This window comes from Lissotriton helveticus, chromosome 1_1, assembly GCF_964261635.1.
Source record: "Lissotriton helveticus chromosome 1_1, aLisHel1.1, whole genome shotgun sequence".
Lineage (NCBI taxonomy): Eukaryota > Metazoa > Chordata > Amphibia > Caudata > Salamandridae > Lissotriton > Lissotriton helveticus.
In genome coordinates, this window is record NC_136057.1 from 122,941,915 (window position 1) to 122,966,749 (window position 24,835).

General features: G+C 43.9%; 1 protein-coding gene across 7 annotated transcripts in view; it reads right to left on the reverse strand.

Moving 5' to 3' along the window:
* Nucleotides 1–24,835, reverse strand: part of LOC144766190 (uncharacterized) — a 315,417-nt gene that overhangs the window by 152,419 nt on the left and 138,163 nt on the right. For 2 of the 7 annotated variants that reach the window (XM_078650457.1, XM_078650351.1), the window contains exons 4-5: nt 13,920–14,088; nt 3,209–13,770 (exon numbers count right to left, since the gene is read on the reverse strand). The exons of 1 other annotated variant lie outside the window; for it this stretch is intronic. In XM_078650457.1, coding sequence (XP_078506583.1) covers nt 11,424–12,836 — 1,413 coding nt within the window. In that variant the 5' untranslated portion in view covers nt 12,837–13,770; nt 13,920–14,088 and the 3' untranslated portion in view covers nt 3,209–11,423. Of the gene's footprint in view, nt 1–3,208; nt 14,089–24,835 lie in introns of those variants that run through there. 4 more of the 7 variants (XM_078650350.1, XM_078650346.1, XM_078650355.1 and 1 more) reach the window with 2 other exon arrangements.

The following is a 24,835-nucleotide window of genomic DNA, read 5'->3' on the forward strand; positions in this document are numbered from 1 at the left end:
GTAGCTCAAATTTTTTTTTTAGAAAATGTCCGTACCTTTCAGGGTTCAATGTATCCAATCCGGAATCATTTTACTTTAAAAATGTAAACAAAAACAGGAATGAAAAGTATGTTAACAAATACCAAGCAAATTTATTCTACAGCCTTTTATGCTCAACTGTCTGCACTAGGTTTTGAATCTTGGAAAGACAACATTGAGACAAAAAACTGTCTGGGGCACAAAATATTGGCAAGTGCAGGGGATAGAAGCTTTATTTAGAGCCTGCATCATCCCTGAGCAAATTATGTTTTTGAATGAAACTGTCTAAGAGACGTCTTGTCTTGGGTTAGCCAAGATAAAAGACTTGAACAATCCGTCTATACCTACACCTACACCTGCTAGTGATAACACTTCAGAGGGGGGAGTTGACGTACATACTATTTTGCATCACAACAGAACAGATCGAGAATAAATGGTTGATCTGGCCCACAGACACAAACAACTGTCAAGATAGATTCCTGAATAAAACAAAGGGGTTCACATTCATTAGGGCAGAACCAAGATATGTTCAAAGACAGCATCCAGGAATAGTAACAACATACAGTGTAGGGAAACTTTGCCTTGATTGGTTACATAGATCTACACTTAAGGATATAAAGCAACACTTATCTTTACTTAAAGATGGCGTTGATCTTAGGGAATTGTTGCTAGGAACAAGAACACTGCGTCATAAACGTTTTATATATGCCGGGATCTTTGCTGCTTATAATGAAGCATGGAAAATTACGCAAGCAGACTGCAGAACGAATACGAGAAATTGATCGTATTCATTTAGAGAAATCTCTCTCTGTGGTCTCTCTGTGGTTGACAATGGGCTAACGACTCTGTGGTCCAGGATATATTCTTTAGATAGCATAGTGTCTTCTGCCATAGACATCATGGAACAGGACTTGGTCATGTTGCAACATGGTCAGTCGCAAGTACGTTCTATCATGCTATTAGGCTGGACGTTGCAAAACCTTCATTCAGGCTATACAACGTCACTGTTTTCAGAATTCAATCTCACTGATAAACAGATCAAATTAGCACAAAGGGGAGCAGACAATACGGTGCTGAGCATTGAAAAACTGGAAAGATTGCCATTTACTGTCGCTGAAAAGCCAGTTATGGAATGGATTATACATTGGAACATTCACTCAGTCTGTTACAATTTTCCATTTTCAATATTGCCTACAACATATACCAGCAGGCACATATAAAAGGTTGGGTAAAGAATACATCAAGACATCCTGGGAATTGCCGTACACATACAGATGTTGGAGTGGGGGTCGTGAAGTATTTCTTAGCGGGGAAAATTGTGAAAATGCACTAAGCAGTTCTCTCCTATGTCAGGGTATAAAATTACACAGGGCCTGCGATAGTTCCTCTAAAAACCTATCCTCCCACCTGCAGGGTTCACCAGCTGCGGTGAATGATCCAATTTTTGGACAACTTTAGAACGGGAGTTACCTTACGTTGAATGATCGCAGCTGCTGTGGAATGTTGCCAGGAATACCATATCTAGTAACTGTGTCAGCCAGGGTCACTTGCTGTATGCAAGTATTGTTTCCTAAAACCAAGACAGCCGGGAGTCGCCACTTTGGCCTTCACTGAACATCTCTTCTATACAAATTGATACTTTAAGCAGAATGAGAGCCATTCTTTTGCAAAAAACAGTGCCACTGACCTCGGCCAAAGAAACCTATGATCTGCAAAGCGCAAGGACTTCTGCAGAGTTACATGCCCTCTTAACTACACATTGCCCTATACATTTCTCAGAAATGTTAAGTCGTATCTTAAACATGTCTGATACGAGTGGTATTGTAGATGTATTTAAGACCGTATTTTCTGGACTGTTAGCACCTTTTGAAGCAGTCCTGGTAATATTTCCAAACTTTGTGCACTCTGTGTTTGGCGGATTGCCTCTCATTTTGGGACTCGCTGCAGGAATACTATTTTTGCTTCTATTGCTGCGATATGGCAAGTCATTTCACAAACGACACCTAGTTCTCCATGGAAGCCACTCTACTGGCGATGAAGTGTCGTGAGCGCATCGTTCACATTTTGGGACTACCTCGTCTAAGAGAATTAAATACCACATGGTTTCTGTCATTCAGACCAATTAGGCAAGATTGCATCCTACCTGTTCTACGCTGCCTGCTATGCAGAGAAGAATGCGTGTTAGACACATGTCTCACACTCCCATCAGTCATGCCAACGGATCTTGATACTTTGCTTAAACCAGTAACAGCCCATGCACTGTGTTGTCCCCAGCGGCTACCGATTCTGATGATGGCATTCATTGAGATCTCACAGACGCAAAAAGCTACTGTTGTAATTCATTAATTTTTATCTTGTGTTCTGATTAACTTGGACATATTATATTTGTCAATCTGTAACTTGGAAGATGTTTTTCTTTTATAAAACCGAATAAAGTTTGTTGATAATAATCACTAGGGGATTCATTTACAGGGTAGCATGGTATCCCTCACACTAACTCCAGGAGTCACAGTCCACACAATGTACATGCTTTGTTCCCCTACTTCCAACCTTGCATGTATCCCTAATCACTTGCCGAAACCTCTCCCTGCTGATGCCAATGTGGTCCTCAGTCATCCCACATACCATATTTGTGGCCGCTTTGAAACTGCCCATACAATAAAAATGCTGCAGTTGTAAATACATATCAACTACCATTTGTTGTGTTTGAAACATTTTATTTGAATAATAAAACCTAAAAAACATAAGCTGATTATTAAAGCAAAACAAAACATCAGTTGCCATTCACATAAGAGACAAAAGTAGTACATAAAAATCAACATACTGTAACACAGCAAAGTTATGTAGAGCACAATTCCTAATTTCGGGCAATCTTTAAAGTTCAACAATAGAAACGTTGATAAAAACAGGAAAGGAAACAAAGAAGGCGGGATACAGTGATTTCATTAATGTAATGCTTCCTACATATAGAAAAACAAATACTAATTATTTTGCTTAAGCAATACAGTCCAAGAGAAATATATTGAACAATGAACATTTCATATGTAATTAGAATTCAATTAGAATATTTTAACCTCCTCAGCATTATTTGACTCATGATTACAACCTGAATGCTTTCTGGAAAAGAACCGCCTCATGGAGTTCAAAATCACATCTTTTCCAACAATAGGATTCAAATGATAAACTTGAATTTCAATTCAATTTATTTATTTAGGCCACTTTGGAGATCAACAATTTGAAATATATACAAAATCCATACACTTTTGTAAAAATTGTCTCCTAAACTTGAATTCCATCCACTTTTTGATTAAACACTTCCCATTCCAGCAAGCATCACAAGACCACTTGTTGTTATCTTCCCAATTAGTGATAATTTTTCGGCTGGCAATAACAATAAATATGTTTAGAATTTTACCTCCGAAAGCAAAAACATGCCATTTCTGAACCATGGTACACAATAAAATGTAGGAACAGAAGGGCATCTTTTGGTTTTAGCATTCATTAAGGTTTGACCAGGCTTAAAACTAGAATTCGTGATTTTTGGGACATTTAAATGTCAGATTTTTGAAAGAGTTCTAACAGACCCAGCATGAGCTCCGCGAAAAATAGAAGATGACTGAATTGTACTTAGAGAAAATGTGCTGATAAGTAATCTATTGATGTAAAATACAGTGGTCAGGCAATGCTTGAGGATCTAATCTATTCAGATTTTAACTCCATAGTTTGTTCAATAAATTGACTGAGCATAATACTTGAAGGTTCATCTCTCAGATCAGTTCTATTACAGTTTTAGTTGCAATAACACTAATACAGATCATTGATTAATAGATTTTAAAAGCCATGGGTGGAATTGATCCTTGGTCTAAATCTAGATAATTGTCTGCAATGGAAACCAGTACAAACAGATCAAATCTAAAATCATTGAATATGTTTATTATAGTGGTTTAGAGTAAACCCAGAAGACACACATTGTTCCTGAAACTCAGAAAATGTATCTAAAGATTAGGATTACATCCTATTTTATGTCCAGAGACTGCTTTAGCTGCTTTCCTGTTTAAGTGACAACATTTGCAAATATATTTAACAAAGCATTAACGCTGGATGTCAGAAATTCTGTCTTTAAGTATTGTGTAAGAGTTATGTGTGATGGTTTTTATTTGATCTGAAGCAACACTAACACTAAATAGGTACATGCACCGGTTATCATTCAACTAACAATATCAGCAAACTTAATTTGGAGGGAATTGAGAAAAATTGCCTCATGTTTTATTGTTAACAAAGTCTACTGGTTCAGTAATTCACAGAGTTTGCAAATGCTAAACCCCATTTTGAAATGTACTAAGGCCATTTAACAATTCAGAATTTGGAAGGGGAATGTTAATAGTTTCCCTTCTGAATATTTAATACATTGTTAAGGTATGTATTGAACTTTGAAACCATATGTGGACTGAAAAAAAGTAACAGGAGGTAGTAACCCAAGGGGACATTTGTGAATCTGAAAGTAATACGGGGAGCATTAAAAATGCCTTTATTTAAAAACAATCACAGACACACTAGTGTGCTGACTCCAAAAGCAACCACTTTTTATCAAATGGATTATTAGTACACAAACCTCAGTATTTCCTATATTGCTGAAATTTAGTCTCTAATATTTTTGTAATGTCGTTTAAATATTTGTTCCTGTTAGTTCAGAATTTCAATATTGTCAGGAAATGTACCTATTCTTTTTGTCAAACATATTGAAATATCTTTATCACAATTTTTGGGGCATTCTAAAAAGTGTTTTCACTCTCTAACTTGAAGCTTCCTAAGATAAAATACTGACGCCAGTTCCTGGCTTCTCTTAGATCATTTAGCTTACTCACTAAAACAAGCACAATATTGATTTGAGAGAGGTGATTATTGTAGTTATACGCACTGGGGTTAGTTTAGAAAAGACCAATTCCTTAATCTTTCGAAATAATACTTGGAAAAGTTTATGTTCAATAATTTCAGATAACTTACTGATAAAGATATCAGATAAAGATCCCCAAATTTCTTATACCTTGTGGTATCAAAAATATGCTAGAATTAACATTCTAGTTATATTTGCGATGATCAACTTTCTGTTATTTTAACACATTTTGTCAGTACACAGAGTATTTTCCCTACATAGATCACATTTCATGCAATGATCTGTAATTGAACGTACAATGAAGGGGTAAAAATGCATTTCTACCACAATCAAGAAGCCCTTGGGTCTCTGAGGATTACTGTTGCAAATGAAGACCTAGCTAAGATGAAATATCCCTTTAAAAGGACAATTTCCCTCACCCACCATAGTTGGCATGCTTCCTTATTGGGAATCTCCTTGCACCATGAAACAACCCCCTCACTGAGAGGGAGGAGTTCAGGCATATTTTGTTATAGAGAAAGGTATACTAAATACCACAATAATGAGCTCAGGGTAGTGGGGGCAGCAGAGTGAAAGTTAAAACTTGCTAAAGGGTATGTGGTTTCCATTATTTTTACACCCCTGGGCCAGGATTAAAAATAGGACACACTGTGGGAGAAATATATATGCACTGTTAGAGTCAATAAGAGGTCAACATGTTTCAGCCTATTAACCCTCCAAATAGGTGTTTGCGGCATTCTTCAGGACTTAATCAAAAGTTCTTCCGCTCAATGTACTCAATCAATAACAAGCATTGTCATAGCCAATAGGTCTCGCCTTTGGGACCTTATAAGTGTTTAGCCATGCATATTCAGTAACAATGTGAAATAATTACTATTAAAAAAAAGAAGACTGTAAAGTAACTAAGCTAGACGTGATTTTATAACTGGTTAATCAAACGTTTCTGGTAAGAGTACACAACGTCAAAAAATTCAATACTGCTTTTATATTAATATACCTTTGAAAGCTTGAAGTGAAAGACAATTCTAAGTGGCATTTGGTTATGAGTAGGCGCTAATGACAATTTCCGGATGACAATGTAATTTGCATTTTTTGTATAAGATGTGTTAAAAGTATGGGTAGGGAAAATGGCTATTTTGGCCAAAGGCTGCCCTTTCTATATGCATGCTAGTTTTAATTTGTAAACAGAATCACAATTTGTTATGTGGTACACTGTAATGTTAGATGAATCTGTTTTACCATTCTGATAAGCAAGGGATGACGTTGAACCGTTTTTTCGTCCCTGGTTTTAAATGGATTCAGGTTGGAACAGAAGAGGTGTTGGTTGAATTTACCTCAGAAAATGGTTGTTTCCCGCATGCTGCTTTCATGCGACTTATATCCATTCAGAGGAAGAGGCGGCTGCATGCCTGCATATATGGCCAGATCAGTACTTGGCTGTTTCGGTTCTCCAGTGGGGCTAGAATAGAAGCTGTTAAGGGCAGGGGCTTAGCTTCCCATTGGTGCAGCAGGTGCAGTGGCACCAGGTCCCAGATGCCTTAAAGGCCCACTGAACCCTGATAACTGCTGTTTGTCACAGTTCAAACAGAGGCCTGAGGGGCCCACAGAACAATGATTGTTGCTGTTTTCCACAGTCCAAATAAACGGCAGAGGTCACATTTCCTTTATTGCCTTGGGGCCCAAGGCACACTGGCTAGGCCACTGGTTAAGGATGCAGTGGGGAAGAAGTGGCGAGACAGGTGGATTATCTAAACAGCTCGAGGATGACTTCATGCCTGGGTATTAAAGTATTCATTACAATTAAAGACTTAAGCAGGAATAGATATCATAATATAGGAAGGCCTATGTACAAATGCAGCTCGATTAGCGGCTGCCTTTAACTTCTCACTTATCACCTCTCCTAATTTACAGTTTTATATTAGATGCAGACATAAATTGTGACCTATGAATATGTTTATCTATCTTTAGGTTCAAATGACCCATCTTTTCCATATGCAAGTATCAGACAGGTCGGAAACGCCCAATGGCTTTAAACTTGATAAAGCCACATTAATCACTGATCTTGAAATACAAATGGCAGCATTAGGTACGCAGAGGTGTATTCTACGTAATCTCAATATGTTCAGGGTACGGGAGAGTATTTAGGGCATAAAGCACTTTGACAAAAACATTTCTGCCACCATAGAAATTCAATCTTCCTTGTCCGTCCCTAGTATACAAGTAGTACCACATTCTTTGTATACCTGAATTAAATAGGCACACAAAATAGTACCGTATTTAAAGGCACAGTTCAGAATTACATGGAAGGTGCATTGTCCCAGACTACACAACGGTGCAGTTTTCAGTGGGTGCTATCATCCCACACAGGGGGGGGGAGCACACCAGATTATGCTGGAAAATACATGTGGTGCCCCAAAGTAGGCGCAGTTGTAAACCACCAGTCTGCTTACATAGTAAAGCGTCTGGCAGCTATTAAGTGAGGTGGCACGTTTCCGCTGCAGGTGGTTGGGGTCTGTCATCATCCTGTCAGGTTGGGGGTATACAATCAGTGCGCCGCCTGACTGCTAGTTTTCCTTTTCGCCCGTGTCAATAATACAGTGCAGTCCTTGGAGGAGTAGTCAATTTGTATTCATGAAAGACACTTGTGTTTCTCGGATGTGTAATCCCCAGATGATGCCTGAACTGTTCCCCAATGGGCTATTTGTACATGGTATTGAATTGTATGGTCTTATGAGCACTGTTAATAATAAAAAAAAGATTTAGTGAGTGTTTATTGCCCTCTATGTCACTCTACTTCTAAGCACCTAATACAACTTGTACAGTGGTTACTGTCATCTGCTGACCTACATTATGCTTAATATAAATAGCGCACAATGTAGGCGTTTGTGTCTGCCTACAACGTGGACCTGATACAAATAGCAGTACCTACAAGGTGGATGGTACAATTCAACAAGAGTCTAAGATACTCCAGCACAGATGACTTTGCATCAACATTACGGGGCATCAGTCTTGATGGCAAGCCAACTTAAAATGTATCAGTATTGTATACATGATTATCAGAGACTATACTTGTCTCTTGGATACAACTTTACAACAGAATTTTATACATTTTCGTTCAGTTGTCTGTATATAATCAAACAACCTACCCACCATAATTGATCTGTCTATTCATCTTTTTGGGATCTGGAGTAGCATGCTACTCGCCGAAAAGCGCTTCAACACTTCATCAGGGGTAGCAAGCGCTATACAAATGCAAAACCTTCCCTCTTCTATCCCCCCACTATCTTTTTTAACCCAACTAACAGACCAACATGTGCAGCTCTCAAATACATTTTATATTTCCCTACACTAATTCACCACTAATCATTTTTGAATCCTGGAATAGCGTGCTACTCGCCGAAAATGCGCTTTAAAGTTCATATGGGGTAGTAAGTGTTATGTAAATCTAAATACATTACAATTACTGTTTACATCGGGCTGCACTAACACGAGGTTAGATGTAGAGTGGGGATTAGAGTTTATCTGCCCAGAACGAAGCATACTACAGAAAGTGTGTGAACAGTCTATATGTCATGCGCCTGGCAGAGAAAAACACAGCAGAGGTGGGAAGAAGGTAGGTAATGTGATGGTCAGACCTATGTGGAAAGAGGCAATCACTTTGGGCAGAACAGAGGGCTTATACGGAGGACTACTTTGTCCGGATGGACAGCAAGAAAGGGAGGTCTGGAAGATAAGCCTGAAGCTCACTCATCCTGCAAGCAGAGGCGATGGCAAGCAAAAAAGCAGTCTTCTAAGGAGGCGAAGAGGACAATTATGTAGGCGCTCAAAGGGTGCACACATAAGGTAAGTGAGGACAAGATTCAACTCCCACTAGGGCATTATGAAAGGAGAAGGAGGAAAGAGATGAGTAATGCACTTCAAAAATCTGTTAACAATAGGATCGATCGCCATGCTCAAGAGCTCGGGGTACCAGACTTGGGACTGATCGCGTTTGATCTTCTTCAGCAATCTTGGCAGAAGTGGTACAGGAGGCCGCAACTCCACTCGCAACGAAAAGGGTCGCCGAGCGAGAGCCACCTTGGAAACTCTAACACGCATAACTGCTGACATTGAGCAGTCTCTTCGGTGGCGAATAGATCTAACCAAGGCTCTCCCCACTACTGAAAGAGACCTAGCACCACCTTCGAGTGAAGATGCCATTTGTGATCCATCATGCACTGGCGGCTGAGTTTGTCCGTCGTGGCGTTCAGTGAACCTGTTAAGTGTTGAACTACCAGAGATATGCCCTGATGTTCCAGCCATGTCCAAAGGCGAAGAGCCTCTTGAAATACGGTCCACGACCCCACCCTGCCCTGTTTGTTGCAGTCCCACATGGCGGTGGTGTTGTCCGTGAACACCTGAACCACTCTTCCTTTGACAGAAAGAAGGAATGCCTTCAGTGCAAGACAAATCGCCCGGAGCTCCAGAGGGTTGATGTGGTGCCTGGACTCCGCCAGAGACCAGAGGCCTATGATCTCCGGCATTCCCATATGGCCGCTCCAACCCAGGAGTGACGCATCCGTCACTACTGTGAAGTCAGGTTGGGGAAGGGAGATGGATCTGCTGTTGACCCAATCCTGGTTCGTGAACCACCACTGCAACTGACTTGCAGTCCCCTCCGAAATCTGAACGTCATCGGAAAGATTCCCCTGGTGCTGCGCCCACTGAAACTTCAGGTCCCACTGCAGAGCACGTATATGCCATCTGGCATGATGCACCAGCAGGATGCAGGAGGCACAAACACCGGGATGGAGGCTGAAACATCGGTATCATAGCCCGAATATCCTGGACTTGCTGCTAGGGAGGATAGACCCAAAACTGTGCTGTGTCCAGAACTGCTCCGATGAAAAGGAGCTTATAGGAGGGAATCAGGTGCGACTTCAGCACGTTAACTGTGAACCCCAGCAAATGCAGGAAGTCCGTCGTAGTCTGGAGGTGGGAGACGACCTGGGCAAGCTCGCCTTCAACAGCCAGTCGTCGAGATAGGGGAAGACTGGAACCCCTGATCTGCGCAGATGAGCTGCGATCATCGCCATCACTTTCGTGAACACCCGGGGGGGGCTGATAAGGCCAAAGGGGAGCGTGGTAAACTGAAAATGCACGTGGCCTACCGGGAACCGTAGGTAATGCCGGTGGGCAGGCAAAACGGGGATGTGAAAGTAAGTATCCTGCAAGTCCAACGCTACCATCAAATCTCCAGGGTCGAAGGCAGACAAGACCTGAGATAAGGTTAACATCTTGAACTTCTTCTTTCGGAGGAAGCCGTTGATGTCCCTGAGGACTAAGATAGGATGCAGGCCTATGTCTTTTTGGGTACCAAGAAGTAGTGGGAGTAGCAACCCTGACCTACTTCTGGCACAGGGATGCGTTTGATAGTTCCCTTGGCAAAGAGATCCATAACTTCTTGGAAGAGAAGGGCCAAATGATTCTCCGACATGGGATGAAATCACCACAAACGGCATGACCCTTACGCACTCCACTGCTCGCGGAACTCCGTGTAGACCGCCAGAGTTTTTTTGTCACTTTGCGGAGTTTCTCACCGAGGAACTCCGCATAGGCTTAATCTTATCATGGAAAAATAGATATCAGTCATATGTTAAGAAACATGGGCAAGTAGAAACCTTTTGGGTAGATATTTAAGACATTATTATTGTGATTTCATTGGCAATTAGTTGATTTTTGCAAGCACTAACACTTCTCTGTGTAAAGTAAAGACCTTGAGAGTTTTGTAACTTTCAGATACTCTAATTGTGGATTCTGTTGCAATTAAAAATATTTCCAGGCCTGAAATTTCTTTGGAAGGTACATGCGGGCAGCCTAAGTTATCCTGCAAGTGTTTCTTGATGAATCCTATTGCAACTACAATATGTGTTCTCTCATGTAAAGTCAGGTTGTTAGAAAATTTCCTGCAACTCAAGCTATGCCTTACTTTTCACCTCATGTGGATGCATTTCTCATGTTTAGTGAGATCTCCTTTCTGAGTATAACGTTTCTGCCTTTCCCCACCTGTATATGGCTTTAGTCCAGTGTGAATTCTCTTATGTGAAATGACATTGTATTCAAGACTTTGTTTGCATTTCGAGCACTCATAAGGCTTTTCCCCAGAGTGGGATCTCTCGTGAAGCATAACTCTTGTCTTTCAGATTCAAGCTTTTATGGCATAAGGATTTTCTCCAGTGTGGAGTTTCTCATGCAGCTTTTCTGGCATTCAGAGCACTCATAAGGTTTTTCATCAGTATGGAGTCGCTTATGGTTAGTGAGGCTGTGCCTATCAAATAGGAATTTCTGGCATTCACAGTATTGGTAATGTTTTTTCCCTGTGTGCGTCTGCTCATGTAGAGTGAGATTGCGTTTAAAATTAATGCTTTTCTGGCATTCGGAGCACTGAATTATTTTAATGGTGTGTTTTCTTATGGTGCTTGTAACCATCTCTACCTCTGAATCTTTTCTGACATTAAGAGCACTGATAATTTTATTCACCAGTGTGGATTCTCACATGTTTACTGAGTTGAGATTTTTGGCTGAAACATTTTTGGCATTCAGAGCACTGATAAGGCTTTTCCCCAGTGTGGATTCTTATATGGTAAGTGAGACTGCTTTTTTCACTGAAACATCTGTGGCATTCAGAGCATTGATAAGGCTTTTCCCCAGTGTGGGTTCTTATATGCTGAGTGAGACTGATTTTTTCACTGAAACATCTGTGGCATTCATAGCATTGATAAGGCTTTTCCCCAGTGTGGGTTCTTATATGCTGAGTGAGACTGATTTTTTCACTGAAACATCTGTGGCATTCAGAGCACTGATAAGGTTTTTCCCCAGTGTGGGTTCTTATATGCTGAGTGAGACTGCTTTTTTGATTAAAACATATCTGGCATTCAGAGCACTGATAAGGCTTTTCCCCAGTGTGGATTCTTATATGCTTAGTGAGACTGCTTTTTACACTGAAACATTTGTGGCATTCGGAGCACTCATAAGGTTTTTCCCCAGTGTGGGTTCTTATATGCTGAGTGAGACCGCTTTTTATACTGAAACATTTTTGGCATTCAGAGCACTGAAAAGGTTTATACCCAGTGTGGGTTCTTATATGCCAAGTGAGACTGCTTTTGTCAATGAAACATTTCTGGCATTCAGAGCACTGAAAAGATTTTTCCACAGTGTGGGTTCTTCTATGCCAAGTGAGAATGCTTTGGTAACTGAAACATTTCTGGCATTCAGAGCACTGGTAAGGTTTTTCCCCAGTGTGAGTCCTTGTATGTATAGTAAGTGCTCTTTTGTCACTGAAACATTTCTGGCATTCAGCGCACTGATAAGGTTTTTCCACAGAGTGGGTTAATGCATGTCGATATAGACTCGTTTTGATACTAAACCTTTTCTGGCATTCAGAGCACTGATAAGGTTTTTCCCCAGTGTGGATTCTCAAATGCTCAGTGAGATAAGATTTACGGCTGAAACTTTTTGGGCATTCAGTGCACTGGTAAGGTTTTTCGACAGAGTGGGTTAATGCATGTCGATATAGACTCGCTTTGATACTAAACCTTTTCTGGCATTCAGAGCACTGATAAGGTTTTTCCCCAGTGTGGATTCTCATATGCACAGTGAGATAAGATTTACGGCTGAAACTTTTTGGGCATTCAGTGCACTGGTAAGGTTTTTCGACAGAGTGGGTTAATGCATGTCGATATAGACTCGCTTTGATAATAAACCTTTTCTGGCATTCAGAGCACTGATAAGGTTTTTCCCCAGTGTGGATTCTCATATGCACAGTGAGATAAGATTTATGCCTGAAACTTTTTTGGCATACTTTGCACTGAGAGTGGTTTCCCCCAGTGTGCATTGTGTCAAATTCTGTGAGATTAGATTTATGGCTGTATCTTTTTTGGCACATGTAACTTTTTTCCCCAACTTAGGTTATTTTGCCTTGATTGAGGCGGTTTTGAACACTGAATTTGTTCTCACAGTCCGTGTTTTTATAAGGTGTATTCCTAGAGTTAATATCTCTACATTTAGTTTTCTTTTGCTTATATGCCACAGTAAGAGTGAACCCAATTTTAGAGTTGGGCTTGTTTAGATAATGTTCAGCATTTATCTCTAAAAGAAATTGTGTGTAATCTTCTTAACACTTCAATTGAGCAAAATATGTCTGAAAGCAGCCCTGTAACACCTGTCGAAATATTTTTAGCAGATAATAGTCTTTAGGTTATAGCCTATCCTGCAGCAACTTATTTTGTGACTGAAGATTTTCTCAAATCTATTTGTATAGGTTCTTAACAATGCAGTGATAAGGTGTTAGTCTGATATTTATTAATTAAACTGATAAGTACCTTTTTGCACTGACGTAATGGCAGTAACTGAGGGCGTTAGAACGTGCACAGTACTATTGTGGATCACGAGTCTCAGAACATCAGTTCCTTTTACCCTTTCTATGTTTGGTGTAATGTTAAGGTTTGTAGTTCTGAAGACGAAGATTTATTTACATTACCTATAGCGCAACTGTGCTCATTTAATCCATTTTTATATTGAGCAGTTTTACATATCACTCATTCACAGCAGATACTGTTGAGGCGATTTACATAGAATTACAGAACAGTACACAATAAAAAACAAACAATCTGAGATGGTTATGGACACAATAAAGTGGTGAATTTTTAAGGTTTTCACAAGAGTGAGCAGAGTGGGTCGTGGTTTTCTACCCAGAGTCAGATAGTCTCAAACTTGTGTAACTGGTTAAAAATGGTTGTTGAACAAAGGTGATTTTCCAATCTTTTGGTTGTAAACGTGTCAGCTTCGGAGTCTTCTCTCAGCATCTTTTCTTTGATGGTCTGCAGAAGAAACCTTTTGTTATAACTTTCTTTTATGCAGTGTGTGCTTCCTCTCTGGAATTACATGATGTTTTAGATGAAGGTTATTCTGTGCACAGATTTGGCATTGCTCTGGGTTAATGAAATGCTAAATTAGAGACTTCACTTACAGTATAGTACTTTCCTCAGCTCCCACTTCCTCGCCACACCTAGATTTTGGAAATTGTTTAAACGTAGAATGCTGGATGTCCTTCAGTTTTTCAAAATAATCCTTCTTATGGCACTGACTTCAGTTGCCTGGTGCTAAATCTTGCTTTCTTCGTCAGTAATTTCAATCACCTATAGTATTAAAATTAAATACTTAATACATGAAAATTTCCCAAAATATATTTTACAAGCCAAATCAATGCAGAGTTGCAGAATTTTGAAAATGTTGAGGTGTTTTTATACAGAGCAGAGTGTAGAATTGTAGCCTGAGAGAACTTGGATGTAGGAGTGAGGATTTATAGAATTTTCAACATTTTATTAAGCTCACAAAGGATACATGCACCCTATGGACTTGTAACATAGAATCCCAAAGGCAGAAATTAAAGTCATATGCACTGGCACCAAACAGATATTTAAATAAGCATTTACAATGCAACGGTTTCGCCTTTGCAAAAGTTAGAGCTATTGGCATTGTAAATGACAACATTTTTATTTATGTGTTGGTTTTGAAAACATAAATAAATGGCATTGTCATTTACAATGCCAATAGCTTAATCTCTCGCAAATGCCACACACACACACCCACAGAGAGCCACACCCACAGAGAACCCCCCCTCAGAGCCCCCCCCCCACACACACCCACACAGAGCCACCCACACCGAGCCCCCCCACACACCTACACAGAGCCGCCCCACACAGAGCCCCCCACACACCCACACAGAGCCCCCCACACACCCACACAGAGCCCCCCACACACCCACACAGAGCCCCCCACACACCCACACAGAGCCCCCCCATACACTGCCAGCCCCCCCACACACTGCGAGCCCCACACACTGCGAGGCCCCCCCAACACACACTGCGAGCCCCCCACACACACTGCGAGCCCCACACATTGCGAGCCCCACACACTGCTGCTGTTTACAAGGAGGGGCCGCATGTAAAGGTCAAGTTGGACACAAGCGGAAACAGTTGGAAACAGAAGAATGGTGAGATGGTTGGAAGTTGGTTCTGCTTGGGTATGGAAGGTGACACTAAAGTTACTCCTTTCCTTGTGCTCAAAATGCCTTGCACTGTCTTATGAGCTAAGATGGACCTTGAACACGAAGCAAGAAGTGTACAAGTACCTGCACTTAGCAACAAGGCCAGTGATGTGAGACTACAGGATCACGTGATACACATAGATCTGGCAATACAGAGAAGGTTGTGAGCGAAAGGATGAAACCAGAAAATGAATGCTGTCAAATAAGAAAGCGCATCTGGTAATCCGCGACAGGCAACAGTTAAGTTTATCATAAATTGAGGTTTCTTTTTTTTTACTTGTCTCTACTGCTATGATTCTCGGTAAAATGTAAGAGTTGTTTTTCTACCGCTCTGAGCTCTGTTGGGGCCGCCGATCCCCAGTTCACCGCAGGCGTCAGCTCACTGCCGCCCATCGCCTGTAGAAAGTGATTTACAAGCTGCTTGTGCCAATTAGCGTCTGCGTCTTACAACGGGGGGCTCACCAGGGCACCTCTGAAGTACAAATCGTCCGGGAGGCGGCTTAAAGGTGTCCTCCAGGTGTCTGGGCCTTCTGGACAGGCAGTGTTGTCCTGCAGCTAAATCCACATGGGAGGGTCCTGTCCACCCAGAGAGCCCGGCCTGTCAATACAGCTGCTGAGCCCAATCACAACACGGCTTAGGCGGGATTTGTTTATTACTGGCGAGGTTAAGCAATTGTCACGGGATATGGAGAGCAGACAGGACTGGTTCGGGTGGGCCAAGTGGGGTGGATTCTATAGATGCCCTTTCTGGAGATAGGTGTCGACCTACATTTCTCACTTCCTAACTTCTGAGAACTTAAAAACGTGACGTATTTGTACACCATGTGCCAGTGAATTCGATGCGTGTTCTGCACAGTTGATGGTACTTTCGGCAGCCACCCTTCAGTACGTTTTTCATGAAGCTTAACTGATTTCAGAACTAAACCTAAACGCTCTGCGTAACGGGTGACATTACCTCCAATGTACCTTCTTTAAATCTGACGCGGTCTGGCTGGAAGTCGAACACGTGAGTGACAACTGCACGGCTGAGACAGCAATGTTACCCAGGGCAGGGTCCAATTTAGTAAAATTGTACTTTAGAAAAACAAATTGTTGGTAAACACCATCATGAAAACTATAAGTGTTTTTGAATGAAATAACAGTTATGCATCATAAGAATGTCACCCCTGTATGTCCCTTATGTCCTTGTACATAAAGATGCTTTGGAAATTAAATATCGTAGGTGCTACAATTTATACGAATAACTTTCTATTTTTATTTCAGAAGGAATACTTTTTTGCTTCGTGCGGACAGTGGTCACCATAGCACAGTTAAAGAGCGGAGAGTTGGTAGACGGGCTTGTCGAAGAGGGCAGGGAAGGGGCAGGCCGAGGGGGTACTTTGTGGGGCCTTACATGAGGTCAACATCTTTTTTCCCTCTCTGCAGGTAGTTGTGCACCAGCCAGCTAAGAAACAGTGGACTTGTTATAGAGGAATCTAAAATAAAGTTTAATTTGCATGTAACAAGGACTGGCAGTCGTGTACTAGAAGCCCACAGTGTCGTTGCGCTTTGTTCTTTGCTAGCCCATTGTCACTTGAAATAACCGATTGGGCCATGAACTCAGTATAATTCAAATACACATCCAGGCCCACTCGAGCAGGAGTTTTGTTTTCCTGCTGAGTTCCACCCGTGGGGGGGCTCTATTACTCCTGGAACAGACTCGGTTTGCCTGTGGCCTCCATCTCTGCTGCTCGCGTCCGACAGGTGAGGAGGGCTCGGTGGAGTGGTGGGGCGGTGTCCAGACTCCCTAATGAGATTTGGAAGCTGCCGAGCTTCTGAGTGGGGATGAGGTCTCAGGGCATAATGGCCTAGCGTTTATGCAGACTCCATGTGTGGGAGGATTATTTTTTTAATTTTTTTAAGAGTTGGAGATGTCAATGGAGAAGGTACGGATGCAATATTGAGGAATAAAGATTAGAAAGGGAAAGCACCAGAGCCCTAACGTTTTAGGACTACGGATGGAGTGGGTAGAGCAAAAACCAATTTGCAGACTCGGTACCTGGCAGCAAAGCTCAAACTTCTTGTCTGGCGCGAGGATGCAGAGCAGTGGTTATCGATGTAAAGGGTCCGGATGCCCCGAATTTCCTGGTACACCTACGAGGAAGGGACACTGGTGGGGCGGAGTAGCGTGGTGGCGATCCAGCGGAAGGCAGATGTAGTGACACACGAAACCTTCTTGCGGAAGGGAAATTCTAAAGGGGAGACAAATAACCTAAAACATTCGATCTATACAAAAATACCCAACGCGCAGCTTGGGTGAATGGCAGACCCTCCCAGGGGCCCTGCGGTATGCGCCAGCCCCATCCCGGCACCAGAGGCCATCAGGCCAGCGGAAGTATGCGTTTCTGAATTGCATGCTCCTCGTTTGAGAAGAGACCGATATACGAGGACTGTATACCCCGATTGATTGATTTCGTGGGGGCGCAGGCACGGTCTGCCACCCACCCCCCGCAGAGCAGCAGCCGTGCCTCTCGCCGCACCCCTCCCAGGTCTCACTACTCAGTCCCACCTACACGGCTCTCGCCCTGCACCCCGTCACTGTAGCCGGTGGCCAACATTAAGCCTGCAAAGAAAGAGCACCACACTCACCGCGGCCCGGGTTCACCAATGCTCACGAATAATTACCGAAAGCAGCCGTAGCTTTCCGTCCTCGGGCAGCCTTACGGTTGTTTTCTTACTTCCGTTCAGTTCGTCACTTCCGCTTACCTGCAAGGAAAGTGACATCGCGCAGCCCACCCCAGCTCGGAGTAGGGAGCGGGTCGGGTCTGCGTCCTCACAGGGAGAGCGAGCAGGCTGGTGTGACGAAGGATGCCGAGACCCAAAAAAAAAAAAGAACCCGCCCACCGCCGCATGACGTGGGCAGAAAGCCTAAAAATCGCTGGAACGCCCACAAATCTGCTCCGGCATTGATGGACAGATCTGTCTTCCAATGGCTAGCCTCCATTTATGGAGCTAGCCAAGACAGAGGCGGGACTAGGCCAACATACTGTTGACATAACATTTCGCCTGCGCGAAACGCTGCTGTAAAGCATGTTAGTCGACAGGCTCATCAAATTAATAACCTGAAATTTAGATGTAAGAGTTGCCGCCTTCAATTGCAAGGAAAGATCAAACTGGTAGATTGTAAACAGTACAAAGTCCTCTGTTACCTAGGAATAATGTGCTCTACAAAGTACCCAGGTGCCTGCTGTGCCACCAGGGATGGTGTCAGCCTGACAGTCTATCTAAGTTGAAGGGACATCACCTGCAGGCTGAATTACTTAATGGAGAAGCTGTGTCCCTGTCCTGAAGAGCCTAGAAGTCTGCCTAGAAGCCTGCCTGTCTGGTAAGAAAGGGAAGGGAGGACAAGGCTGTCCTTGAAGAAGCAAGGTCCTACACATCCTCGTTATTTGTAGGGCAGGCAGGAAAGCCATCCAGCAGGACCAGCTAGTCTGGGGGACCCCCTCCTCCCCCGCCAAGACTCTCCCAACAGTTCAAGGCAGAAAATAAAACTCCACGGCAACGTGATTGTTGAGGCCCAGTGGGACGATTGTGTGCTGCCAACTGCCCGTTCAAGGTTGCATTTGCCAAATTCCTAACACATCAGGGTCTGAATCTACTGGCTTCCTGGAGAGCCTGTGTTGGGCTTTTAGCAGCTGAATTTCTGGCTACTCTGTGTCAGAGGCCCATGAGGTACTACAACTACTCCAGTGTCTCCAACACCCTGTCTGAGCTTACGCCTGTGGTCCAGCCGGCCACAGTGTGGGCTTAATTGGTGACGGTAGGGCCTCCAGAGGGGCTGCACTTACCAACAGGCCAGGTGTGACTGCTACCTTGGGACTGCTGATCTTCAGGCAAAGGCAAAGAAAAGACAGAGTGGGAGCCCTACTGTATGCAGCCTTACATCCAGGACAAAAGCTCTCCACAAAAGCCTGCTGGTGGGTCACTGCTCTCTCTCGTGTTCGGGCGTGCCATTCAAGTGCCGGGAAACAGGAAAGAGACCCAGACAAGACTGACTCATCCAGTGGAAGGATAAGACGCTTACGACAGAGCATATACGCATTGGGGTGACTGGAGTGACAGAACTGCACCTATACTATATTCATGATACTCCTAAATGCCCCTAGAGGGGAAGAGGGTATCAGAACCGGACACACTTATCTGCAGCACATGGTAGTCTGGCATGCCTGCACCATACTTTCACCCAGACTGTCCATAAAGTTGATTTTAGAGCTGTTACGCACATAGCAGGGGGAATCTCAGACCATTCGCTGGTGGAGGTGCAACTCGATGGTCCAGTTGTGGACTTCATCCTACCCCCAAGGGTTGATCCGTGATATTTAAAAGACAAGACGTTCAAAGCTTGTATGAGAGATAGTGGTACAAAAGGGGGTGGTGATGGTCGGAGCATCTGAACCAATCAAACACTCACACCCAGTCCACAGATCTGGGTTTAATCCATCACCATTCTTTAGCCCACTCTGCCACCCCAGTTCAGACATGGCCATATGCAAATCAGTCTGCCCCTGTGCCTCATGGGAACAGTCCAGCCCGAACTACCAAGCCATGCCTTCCCTGGACCGGAAACAAGCTTCCGGGGACCGGTTTCTGGCATTTCAGCCGTCTTCGGCCCGGCTTGCTTGAATCCAGTGGCAAAGTGAGCAAGGGACTCACGTCTGAGCATACCCTGCCACACTTATGGCGGCCAAAAGTAGTACAAAAGGGTGGGGTGATGGACGGAGCATCTGAACCAATCAAACACTCACACCCAGTCCACAGATCTGGGTTTAATCCATCACCGTTCTTTAGCCCACTCTGCCACCCCAGTTCAGACATGGCCATGTGCAAATCAGTCTGACCCTGTGCCTCATGGGAACAGTCCAGCCCGAACTGCCAAGCCATGCCTTCCCTGGACCGGAAACAAGCTTCCGGGGACCGGTTTCTGGAATTTCAGCCGTCTTCGGCCCTGCTTGCTTGAATCCAGTGGCAAAGTGAGCAAGGGACTCACGTCTGAGCATACCCTGCCACACTTTATGTATGAGAGATAGAGCAGAATTATATTTTAGGGAGAATGGGCGGCCTGTTGAATCAGCTTGCGTGCTATAGGGTGAATTCAAGGCAGTGATTTGAGGCCAGACACAAGCCTTGATTGGGAGAATGTCGAAGGAACGTAAATTGAAGTGCGAGCTCAGGACAAGGAATGTGCTTTCCTGGAGGTTCGCTTGGCAAGTGGGGAATCAGTTTCTCTCCCATTACACCATCAACTGAAGCAGCACACATTAAGAGCACTAATGGAAAATAGTGTGCACTCATGCGCTGGCTACCCAGCATTGTCTCTATGATGTCGGTGATAAAGCCAATGAGTTGCTTACATGGTTAGAGAGACAAGACAAAGAACGGAACTGGATCCTTGAGGACACAGACAACAAGGGGACAGAAATACTTGGAGAGACTTCCTGAAAGACCTGACCCTGCCAATGCTAACGAATGAGGACCGAGACGCACTAGACCAAGACCTGACAGTAGACTAAATAAATAAGACAATAAGAACCTTGCAAACAGGGCAAGCGACGGGGCCTGATGAGCTCCCGTTAGAATGATATAAAATCATGATGGATAAAATCAGGGAGTACCTCCAGAGTATGTTTCAGACTGCCTGAAAATAAGGATGTCTCCCGGAGGACCAAAGAACGTCTGAGGTGGCGGTCATCCCAAAAAGGACGAACCAGCAACTGAGTGTGGGTCTTATAGACTTATCTCCCCGCTTAATATTGAGACTAAGGTACTTGCGAACGCCCTGGGGATCTGCCTGCGGACAGAAATTGCAACAGTGGTTCATCCTGATCGATCGGGCTTTATGCCACATCAGGGTACGCGCTTAAATCTCCGACACCTTAATGGAGTACCACATGCAATAGGGGATTCCTTTGCTGAACCAGTGGCGCTGCTGTTAAGCTCTTGTATGTGGCTCCTCTAGCGAGCATGCGCATCAATAATATAGTCTACCGAGTCTTTGCCGTCCGACAGGGATGTTTCTTGTCTCCTATGCTCTTCACACATGTTTGGTTTCACCAGGACCTCTCATATGGGGTATTCCTGTTGATCAGGATATAATATCAACTGGAAGAAGTCCTTAATATTCCTGCTGGTGGCAGGGGCCCTGCGGCTGCACTCTAGGTGCACAGTTAGGGTGGCACTACATGGCTTTAAATATTTGGTTGTGTTCATTACAAAAGAGCACAGGCAGGAACATACTCCCGAAATTAGACCGTCTTCGCTGGGATGCCCCACTCTTGCGGACGCTCCCACTCTCCTTACTGGGCCTGGTGGCCCTATTTAAAGTGATGGCCCTCCAGGGTCTCCTGTACATTGTGCAAAAAACGTCCTTTAAGATCCCACCAGACATTTTTTTTTCAAAAGGTAGTCTGAGAACTTCGGCTCCTGTTGTGGGATGGCGGCACGTCACGCTGAGTAAGGTGCAGAGGGGAGTTTATTAAGGTGGACTAGCGGTCCGGAGTATTCACAAGTATTACTGGGCCTCGCAGCTGGTGGCAGTCAACAACTGGGTTTTTGCGGACCGTGAGGAACCTGCTTACTGGGTAGATAGATTGGCCATGGGCAAGAGAGGTTACCCCACCCCGGTGCTGTATCGAAGAAAGTATGAGTGCACCCTGCCTACTCATACCCAAACATTGGTAAGGGCGTGGAAAGAGGCTACCAAGTGTTTAGGCTGAGAAGGTAAGCTGACTGAAATTACTCCACTGTAAGATGGTGATCTCGTAAGTGCAGCGGGAGGATTGCAGGGCTTCACAAAATGGGGATTGATTAGCTTAGAGTGGCTGGGCGATGTGTGGAGGGGACAGGCTCTTGTGTCCTTCACGATCCTACAACAAAAGTATAAATTAGGTGACTAAAAACGGTTCTGACATTTGCAGGTGGCCACGCTCAGCAAAGTCACATCCAAGAAGGGGGGGAGTTGTCTGATGCATCCCCACTGGAGGACCAGCTATTAATTGATCCCCTGACCGAAAAAGAAATCTCAACCATCTATAGGAAGTTGATCTACAATTCTCTGGATCCCTTGGGGACACGGAGAGCTGTGTGGGAGAGGGATCTAGGCACGCTTGGCGATGGCGATTGTGTTGAGGCCATTCAGGGTGTCAGGGAGTTGGCAATTAGAAGTCATTTTTGTCTAATTTAACTGCAGATACTGATACTGCCAAATCAATGACCCTGTTTACATTAAAGAGCCGCTTGAACTCAGAGCTCAACAACAGACTCGATTGAATAAATGGCCAGCACACTGCTTATCTTGCCAAGACACAGGTACTTTGTAAAACTCTTTTTATTGAACAAGTGCTCAATTGATGGTGTTGACAACGAAAATACGGTGCACATTAGTGAGAGTGATTAGACCAAAAACACAAAGTCTGCAAATATAGAGTGAGTAACATAGCTTGGCTTGTCCTGACACTCCCTGGCCAAATCCCACTACATAAAACTCGATTGCCCTTTATCGAAGGCAGGTAGTCCTCCCACGGTTATGGAGGTCGCTGGGCTGCAAGACGACTTGCCTTTTGGTTCTGGATCATCTAAGGATGCAGACAGGCCAGTAGGACTAGGACCAAGACAATAGTTCTCTACAGATCCTCACCAGCAGAGAAGGCTGCAGTGCCCTTAGGTCGCCAAGAACTGAAATTCAGGGTCTGGGGATGCCACCTAAAATCTTGATTTAAGGGTGTTACAAGGGAGTGACAGGTAGAGTCTAATGGGCCCCTTTCCTGGGGTGTCTACACCCTCTATCATGCCCACCTCCTGCGGGAAGGGGACATAGTCCTAGCCCTGATTGGATAAGTCCCATCATCTTCAAGACGGTGGGCACTACAAAGTGTACTTCACCTCGCCTCCAGCACCTGAGGGATGGAGTTAACAGAGGGGGCGGGGGCACACCTCCTGTTGTATCTAAGGTTTCCACCTGTCCTTGCGCCTAAAAGGGGGTGAGGACAGGAAGATCGCTTGCTCCCTCTAAGAGGAGAGGCTGGGGCCGCATTACAAAGGCGGCAAGGCCTTTGAAAATCCTTGCCACAGATGGCTCTTCCTGACCAGGGGAGGAGTGAGCACCTCCACCCAGGAAAGGCATCGTTATCGACCTCGAAGTACACAGGCACTCTCCCCATGAGGACAGAACACACTCTGGTGGTAGCAGGCTGGCTCAGGCCAGTCGGTGACCACAATAAGGATTGGTAGATTTTAGGGGACCCCTCTAAGGGGTACTCTGTGTGCAATTTTTAATAAATCGGACACTGCAATCATCGCAGGTATATTTCCTAGGACAGCGAAAACTCTACAGCAGGTCTTGCTCACAGTCCTTATACTGTGACTGCCACTACTGAACATTGATCTTGAATTGTTAAACCAGGGTCAGGATCTGGACAGGAGCCAATGAACAGGAGGGCAACTCGCCAGATAATAGAAGTCTTCTGTCTTCACACGCACTCAGAGAGAACAATGCCATCCCATGTATTGCATGACTAAGAGACCACAACCCTCAGTGAAACACTCACCTCTCAGATGTGATTCGTTAATAAAATGAAAATACCGCGTCCCTGGGGACCCCGCAGATACACCGTTCCTACCAGTACTATAAATGCCTGGGGTCCCGCAGGTAAACCTAACAGTGCTACAAAGGCTTAGGGGCCCTACAGGTAAACCTTTCCTAACCCAGTGCTACAAATGCAATGTGCTCACTACAGCAAGACTGGGCGCTCTAGGACAGCAATTAGGTTGCTTGGCATTCATCTACCCTTAGCTAAGCCACGTGATAAAGGCAGTAGATCAGGATGATTCTCCTCGATCAGAAGTAGCTCTCACTATCGAAAAGATGAAGACCCTGGTATAACACAAACGCAGACTTGCGGTTCGGCTCTACCAGGACATGTAGTAAACTATTCATTTATGTTTATGTAGGATTAGATTGCATTGCAGGTTAATTCTTATGTCACTATTTTCCGCACACAACATACAACATAGATTTCTCACGAGCGCCCCCTGATGAAGGGAGACCCCCCAAAATGAATTGGGCAGACTGAATTTGAATTTACTTGAGGAACAGTGGATTTTGAAACTGATTCTCTGAGAATAAATATGCTTAAACTGGAATACAAGTGGATTTGCTTCCAAGGGAAGGAGACATTGATGCACTTTTATGGGTACAAGCTGTGGAGCCGGAGACACAGACCTGATCTAGTCTGGGCTATATAAACAACTGTAGCCAAATACATCTACCTTTTGGCACGCGATGAGTGGATTACATAAATACTAGAATAATGAATGAAAAACACACGGCATGCATAGACAAGGTTTGCTATGTAACCTCTGGACTCCTGTAAACCTAAACAAACACCAGTAATCAGACACTAGGGACATCACCTGAAGCTCCTAAGATTCTCCTTTTGTTTGGTATCTTGTTTTTGGAAGGTGGGTTTTTAGGATAAGCTATTTTTAGGTGTGTCTTCTTTTATTCCAGGATGGGGATTAGTTTTAGCATTGTCAGCTTTATACTCTGCATACCAAGGCAGTACATAAAATGCAGCCTGCATACTACAATCCATGGCTGTATCCCATAAAACATCTTTACCTTTTAACAACAAGGACCCAAGACCTTCTGGACTTTATTCAGTTCACCAGACGCATCTCCCAGTCGATTGACATTAGTTATAGGACTCAGCGTTAAGGAACGATTGGTGAAATGCCTCACAGTAGCCAACAATCTAGCACCTAAAAAAAGAGTGCAATAAAGGTGTCTGGTCTCTGTCGCA